We start from the raw sequence: 8,369 nt of genomic DNA, 5'->3' as shown, positions 1-8,369 counted from the left end.
GCAATTGTTGTTGCATCTTTTGGAGATGTTGGTGTCTCAAGCATTTGAATGGGTGCAAGAACACGTCTCCTTACTTTGTAAATTTTGTTTAAAATTGCTTGCATTGTTTTCCAACAAAATGTTGCAAAGTGAGAAAGCAATGCCTTTCGCAAGCAAGGTTGGGTTTTGCAAGACTACTTGCTCCAATTGATTTTCGTGTTCTTTGCTCCATAATGTGTACACACGTTTTCGAGGCAAACAAAGCAATGAAGTGATTGTAGAAACACTATTTGATTGATCCAATAGCAAAGTGTTTCTACTCATTTGTTTAGTTGAGCCCATTGTAGCTTTTTGTTGAAGGTTAATTCCATCATAACACAATAAAGGAAATGATGTTCCAAAGATAGAATGAAATCATTGGAGAATGTCAAAAACTAGAGCAATGGACATTGAAGAATTTTGAATTAGGTTGTGAACATTGTCTATTATAAGTAATGATTTACTAGCCATTGTTTGGAAGATGGTTGGTACAACTTCTACAATCGGAAACAATGTTCTCAAAAAAGTTGTTAACAATTGTTCATAACTTAGACTTGGAAAGAATTGTGAAAGATATATGATAACATTTGTGTTGACATGATATTTTGCATTGAAACCTTGGTTCCTTGCTAATTGTTTTTTCTTAAGAGGCAATTGTATATCCATAATTTGATGAAGGATTTATCTTTCTAAAATCAAATGTTTTAAAAGTACATTGAAATGGAATCAATTAAGTCAAACGAAGAGGTACAAACCAAATATATTATCAAAGTTTAGGCATATGTCATGTATTTGGCTCGAATGCAATGACAACACCGGAACTATTAACAGTGAAGCCACTGCCAGGCTTGCATGTCTTAAGCTTGTTTCATGCCATCATCAGGTCCTCTTTGTACATCTGTAGGAAAGGTACTCCCAAGGCTAGCACAGTGTATACATATGGGCCCTTAATATGAACTAGAACCTCTTCTCCGTTGCATTGCACTATATCTCCTGTCAAGCTAGGAACTTGCAAGAGTAGCAAATGGGTGAAAGGGGATATCTACTCACACGCAACCCTCCGCAAGTCTCACAAATATGCTCCATAAGATCCGCATTGACATTGGTGAAGTATAGAATGCCCAATATCTACAGTTTCAAATAAAAATTTGTGTGATTGCTCGTTGTGCAAACAAACAACAAAATTTAGTAGTAGAATAGGCACCTTTGTCCCATAGCCTAGTCGAGAAACTTGGCTAGAGAAAGCTTCTTTCAAATTGTCCTAGATTGGGCCATTAGGCACCTCCGCCAAAATGGTGAAGTCAAACACACATATTGTATTCTTTGCCTTCAGAAAGAAACATTTTTCAAGATGTACATAACCACACCCTCAGCGTGAAATTATTGGACAACTTAGGTCAACGTAGATTTCCTTTCGTTGACAAATGATAGCTACACAACAAAAGTATTGGGGCATAAGTCAAATTTGCAACAATTGATTATCAATTCAATACAAGCAAGCAAGGAGAGTCTAAACTTACAATGGATCTGTCCTCGTCTCGTGGTCCATCTGAAACAATGATTTGGTCTGCCATTCCTTCTTCGTTTGCAATTTTGATGATCACAATTGTGACCGTCCCCATCACACTTGCTATATTAAGCTTGCCGAAGTTAATCATCTCAGCAGCCCACGACACATATGTGCAAAAAGTGGAAAATACTAAGAAACAAAATAGGAAAGAAGAAGGATGAGACACTATATAGGATCTATGAGGACCCATCCCCCTATATATAAATATCATGGATTGAAATTTTCTTACCAAGGAACTAGAGGCCAAGTTGAATTCTTCCTTTTGGCTAACATTTGAACGTGCTGAAATCAAGGAGGGATTGCCCACACACAAAGTAGTACAAATAAGAAGAGTTCCCAACAACACCTCGCCAAGACAACTGGTGTCTTGGCTTGATTTTGATTAATGCAAGAGTTTGAGTTGCTTGCTTACTTTTGCAAGTGTAAATGAGTGGAAAACATAGCTTGTATTTTGAACAAGTATTGTTGTGTTGTGTTTATAATCAATTTATATTGTTGGGTAGCCCGAAAAGAGATACAGAAAAGAGGGAGTGTTTAGAAGATGCGTTGCTAAATAGAGATGGAAATTTGACCACCGATAAGAAGATAGTGAATCTAAGATTGTTAACGGATAGCATGTTTGACCATTCCCTTATTAAATAAAACAATATATTTATTATTCAAATAAAAATTTGTAAATGTAGCTCATAACAAGCTTAAGTTAATGTTTCACAGAACTTTACCATACAAGCAGTTGATTGGTGCCTTTGCAAAGTTCGATTTGTTTTGGCATGTAGATGGACAATGATAAATTATTTTGTACATAATATTTGAAGACACAAGAGGAAGAAATAGTTTTTGTAATCTTATGGTACCATGTTGTGTGAAGTTGAAATGACATCAAGTCAAACTTTTATCTTGCACAAGAATATTCAGTTTACCATGTGATGTTGGGTTAGAACAAACTTGGGTAGCATGGTTATCACACAAAAACGTACAGCAAGAAATCAAGGGAAACAAAAAAGGTCATTGAAAAATTCACATGAATTACTTATTTTTATAAGTTACCATGACAAGGTAGATATGGGAGAACATAGTTTGAGCATTGCTAGGCAAAGCAAGGTTTACTTACAATAGTGTTAACTCAATATTTCAGCAAGTTCAAGCTTATCACCTAGGATCAACAAGAGCAAAGGAAGGATCTGCTTGACACAACAAATATTGCAACCGTTGAAGCACAACAATAGTCCCAACAGAGTTAGGTTTGTTGCAGTTCAACAATCTCCTAGTTCTACCCATAGATGCTATGTCAAAGTATGTGCCATATCGATTTGCTTTCAAAGGGAAAGTTTTAGCAAAATATGGCACCTTCAAAGCTAAGGATGTACCTTACCTCATCTTTATGCGAGTTGACTTGACAAACACATAGTGTTGTGAAACAATCATTGTCCATGTTCCACACACGCATGTGTTGCAACTGAAGGATGTGTTACAAGTTGAAAGCTTCTCCAGAATAGAAGGCCTAACCATTTCAAGAAGGGTTGTGTGAGAGGGTGGCACTTCTTTCATATCATTTTGCGAGTTGATGCAACAACAACAATTATCAAGGGTGAGCCATTTGATAGTGTCATATCATTTGTCCCTAAGAAACCAATAATAATATATGCACCATGGGCAACAAACCAAGTAGAAACAACAACAACTTCATTTATATCGTTGATGGATACCATAGCATTTGTTATTGTGAAATGAGACCTCAATGGGCCACCATCAGATCAGATCATTGTTGCAAACATGCCAAATGCTGAAGATCGTGCCACAATAAGTACATCAGGAACTAGCAAATTATTTGCAGCACCTTTTTTTCTAAGCACACCTTCTCATCATTCAGTTGACATTTGTGGCAAAGAGGAGAAACACACTTGCACGGCTAGTGCAAGAGTTTGTATATGAAGGTATTGTCATGTATGTTGTGAAAAAAATATCTTTCATGCAAGCTCGGCATGGCTTGGGAGTTTTTGATCTGCGACAGTCCCAAAGGGCAACCTTTGACGAGCAACACTAGATAAAACTTCTGCAAGCCAAGTATCTCAACTAGGCTACGGGAAGAAGGTTCAAGTGCTCAATTAAATTTGATTCATAGAAGGAAGTGGCCATGATTACAACATGTTTTACTTTTGACCAGGTCAGTAGAGTACTACACTTCATCAGCCTAAATAGTCCGCTCGTTGAATCCATGCAGTAGCTGTGGAGGGCCACGAGCGGTAGAGATGCAAATTGTCCATTCTATTACAGTTGCGAGTGTGTGCAGAACATCTTGCGTGTACCATCTTTGAAAGGTTGTGTTGTTAACTTTGCAACACGGTTTGCAAGTGGCTATACAAATCCATGGTAACCATGTTGATGATGTGCTTAAACTTCATTATCCTTTCATAGCAACTTTATGGAATACACATGGATCCAGTTCGACAACCAACTCTTCAATACAAACATGTGTAAGCACACACGCGAATCAAAAATAGATTGTCGAAACAAGAACAAAAGCAATGAATTTCCTTGACACTCTAAAATCTGAACTCAACGTGTGACCGAAAATTGATTCTACGATTGGAGTGTATAAATGGGAATCAACATAAGCAACACATCCCATCCGCGACTATAATCACCAAGATTAAATTCTGTAAATGAAAATCAACACAAGCAACATAACCTATTGTGGTTGCAAATCACGGAACATGCACGGTTTTATGTTACCGTAGACAATACCAAGCATCCACAACCAAAGCAAAACAATTCAAGAGCTAAAAACGTCCAAAGCTCTTACAAGCCGACAAATATTGTCCGACCATGATCAGAGAGACTAGACAGAAACCAAAAACTACTCATATGATTGACACAGCCTTAATCATTTCATCGAAGCCCTGATGAAGATCTTATAGGTAGCAATAGAAATTCCCCAAAAGTAGAGAAGCTGGAAACTAGGCAAGGCAAAAAACCTACAACTGCTTGTAGGCTTAGCACAGAGGTAATCATTTGATTGATGCCTAGATGATGATGTTATGGCTAGGAGCAGAGATACCCTGAAAGAAGAGAAGCTAGAAACCAGACAGGTCACCTTTATTCTTGTTCTCATATAGTCCACCTGCATTGTCGAAAACCTTTGTTTTCCCCTTAGTACCAGCCACTATTGCTCCCTCGTTGTTTGAACTTTCAACAACATCTACACAATGACCGGTCAGAAACACAGAACAATGAACCAACAGTACAATTAATCGTTTAGACTGAATAGATGCTAGAATCATCGCAATATCTAAGGTAGCTTCTTCAACACACCCTGGGTGACGCTCGACCATACCCATCATGTCTGCAAACGATCCAAAAATCAAACCACAAAGAAAGCCAGAAACAAGAAAATTGAAATTCGAGGTGACGAATATCGAAAGCAGGACGGAAGAAGGAATCAAAATTTGGAAGTTGAAAACCTGGTACCCTTTTCAAACTGTCCACTACTAGTGTCCATTGAATCCCCAGATACTTGCTCTTCATCACTGCCACCCATGACTGTAAACACACTGATTGAACTACAAGACTCCGAACACACAAACAGACTGTGCTGCCTCACGAACTTCGCAATGTCTTGTAACAAAAGCAAAGGTTAGCATGTCTGATGATGTGAACCACCGAGCACCAAAATAGTTAATGCAATGTATGCCCATACCGCACAATTTAGGAATGAGTTTATGTCGCCCATGCCGATACGAATCACTGAATTCAGGGAAGATCTCCCAACCAAGCAAAGAGGAAGCGTGGAAGACGAAGTCAGTCCATGCAAACACATGCAGGAGTAGGTAGCGACCCAATAGCATGCACACATGTATGGGTAGAGGTGAAGCGCGAGGCACACGAGACCAAAACACGTGGTGCACAGCCACTGTGTCCACTCGCAGACCAAACAGCTCCTAGCGCACGGACGTGGCGACCACGTACTAGGCCATCAAAAACAAAATAAAGGAAAATAGGAAAACATTTATTTTTCACTTTTGGATGAGAGCGTCACTATGATTTGCACCTATGGCAAGCCAACAAAGGTGGCAAAACCACAATGGCCCATTAACAACTTAATTAGTGCTAACGGTTAATGCCCTTTAACAACGTAATTAATGCTAATAATTAAAATCTAATTAGTACTAACCCACTTGCTAAGGCAACCAGCTTGACCAAACACAAAGGAAAACAAACTTGGCCTAGATTATTCAAAATTACCATGATTCCATAGACTCCTAATAAAAGAGACACCAAGGGTTTGTACACACGTGACCCATTGTGTATAGCTGGAGGCACACCACTCAAGGGCACATGCTTTTGAAAGAGGGTGCATCTATGCATCTACATGAATGCAAATTGGCACCACGGTTTGGCGAGGTGCCATTTTGCAAATGTGTGCGCCCCTCACATGCAATCGACGGGACCGGTCCAAGGAGACATTTCGACCGGCACAGGATAGTTTATGGAGTGGATGCCAATGGAGGGTGTGCAAAGGGTGTACAACACAGCAGTCGGGGTCATAGCTAGGACCCTAAGAAATAAACCGTGTGAACTTATATGATTGCCATGACGAGGGAGCCTCCAATGAGCAGCTTGTGCGCAACAGATTGCGCACTTATTAGCTTGAGTGGATAGACAGCTTGGGCATATGTGTGCCAGAGATACCAATCCATCAAGAAAGTTGCCTACCTGATGCTATCAGAATTACGGGCACAAGGCTATCAAAAGTTTACTGGAAGTTGTAGGAGTTATGGGCACATGTAATCCGATATGTAAGCTTCATCGTAATGCAGGTAAGTGTTCTTAAGGTGGCTCCTTTCCATTGGTTATCCTTTCATTGCCTCCCCTTCCCTGCTTGTGTGCTCGGATTGCAAGAGTTAGGTTCAGTTTTCCCTTCCGTTTTCCATCCGGTAGAAATTTCAGTGCCACATCAGCAGCAGCGGGCTGCCGGAAAGGCATATTAGGGAGCTCATGTGCCCAAGGTAAGACTCCTAAAGAGTGTGTGACCTAAACCGCGATACATGCTGGGTAAAGGTGACGAGGGTTAAAGTCAAACCGAGGTGTGGTCAGAAAACCCTAAGATCGTCGTCTACACATGTTGTTGTTGTTTCATTTGTGTTTCTCTTTTAGGTGGTTGAGCTCTGTGCTGCTGCTGCGTTGCGAGGGAGCATTTGCCTGCTGTTCGAGCGCGAGGTACCCTCAGGAACAGAGATGGCCAAGTCCGTAGCCAGAGCTTCCCGTAACAAGGACTTGACTCGAGGCGTCGGTCGCTGCTCGCGATCTCGCATGTACCACAAACGAGGCATCTGGGCCATCAAGGCTAAGAACGGTGGCACCCTCCCTCATCACGATCCCAACGTCCACCCCCAGGCCCCTCCCTCCAAGCCTCCCAAGTTTTATCCCGCTGATGACGTCCCCACGCCTCTCTGCAACAAGCGCAAACACAAAATCACAAAACTCAGGTTTGTAACCCAATAATATGTCCTCTTCCTTTAAATTCTGTGATATGTAGGGTTGAACATTCCCTCTTCTTGTTCTGGCAGGTCCAGCGTCACCCCTGGAACTGTACTTATCCTTTTAGCTGGTCATTTCAAGGGAAAGCGCGTCGTTTTCCTCAAACAGCTAGAGTCTGGCTTGCTTTTGGTCACAGGTATCGAGTTATTGACCCTGTGGTTTCTTTTTTCCTTTGAGTAAATGCTTTTTTCAGCTTTCCTTTACAACACGATATTCTACCTCGCAGGTCCTTTTAGGTTCAATGGAGTACCCTTGCGGAGAGTTAATCAGTCATATGTTATTGCAACATCCACCAAATTTGACATTAGCTCTGTAGATGTGAGCAAGTTCTCGGACAGCTATTTCAAGAAAGAGGTTGCTAAAAAGAAGAAAGGAGAGAGTGAATTTTTCGAAGCAGATGAGGTGAGATTCTGTTCTCCCATCTTCGTTTGCAAACTGGATGTCCATGAGGTGTACGTGCCGATTTCAAGCATGATGTTATTGATGGCAGGAGGGAAAAACTTTGCCGGAGGCTAAGAAAGAAGACCAGAAGGCTATTGATGGGCAGGTCGTTCCGATCATTGAAGCCATTCCAGACATGAAAGCCTATTTGAGTGCAAGATTTAGCTTGAAATCAGGAGTAAAGCCTCATGAGTTGGTGTTTTAAAGTTTATCTTTTGGATGAGCGATCCTTGCTTAGCTCAAGACTCTTTAAAGCTTTGCCTACTTCAATGTAGTGATGCAATTTTTGGCCTCAAATTCTGTTATTGTCTTCCTTTGTACTCTCGACTTAACGGTGTGTGCCAACGGCTAAATTGTCGAAGGGGGTTCTAAACCTTTTTGTTTGAAACTTAATCATACTTTGTGGGCGGCTCTCTTTATGGCAGTTACTTTTGTAAGATCATCAATTGGAATGAAGAGTTTGGTAAGCTGTAATTGCTCGCAGTTTTTGCGGTCGTATGTGTTGCAATTATTGTGGTGGCTTTTTTTTAAAATAAATAAATATCTCACCAGGAAGGTTGTCCACCAGGGCACTCGTATATGCCAGATTACACGATCTGGTTCATTAACAGCAAATCCTGAATTGATGATTTTTTGACGTTTCCAATGTGGCTGCAGCTGGCTGAGCTTATTTCACATTACAGAATGGCTCTTCGTGTTGTTCTTCCAATATTTGAAGTTCCTGTAGTTATTCTAATATTTCTTGTACGTTTACTTATTTGTTTATCCACTTAGATCATCTGGTATGGATGCAGCCGTCATA

General features: G+C 40.6%; 1 protein-coding gene across 1 annotated transcript; it reads left to right on the top strand.

Moving 5' to 3' along the window:
- Positions 1 to 6,722: 6,722 nt before the first annotated feature.
- On the top strand, positions 6,723 to 7,960 carry LOC147889021 (large ribosomal subunit protein eL6-like). Its single transcript, XM_087392548.1, has 4 exons — positions 6,723 to 7,074; positions 7,156 to 7,262; positions 7,353 to 7,528; positions 7,617 to 7,960. Exons 1-4 carry the CDS (start codon positions 6,824 to 6,826, stop codon positions 7,770 to 7,772), a joined length of 690 nt encoding a protein of 229 aa, XP_087248674.1. The 5' UTR covers positions 6,723 to 6,823; the 3' UTR covers positions 7,773 to 7,960.
- Positions 7,961 to 8,369: the final 409 nt, after the last annotated feature.

Source organism: Dipteris shenzhenensis, chromosome 21, assembly GCF_047967505.1.
Source record: "Dipteris shenzhenensis isolate YYH24624 ecotype China chromosome 21, Dip_SZ_1.0, whole genome shotgun sequence".
In the NCBI taxonomy this organism is placed as follows: domain Eukaryota; kingdom Viridiplantae; phylum Streptophyta; class Polypodiopsida; order Gleicheniales; family Dipteridaceae; genus Dipteris; species Dipteris shenzhenensis.
The sequence above is the reverse complement of the archived record's forward strand: the minus strand, read 5'-3'. Positions and strand labels throughout refer to the sequence as shown.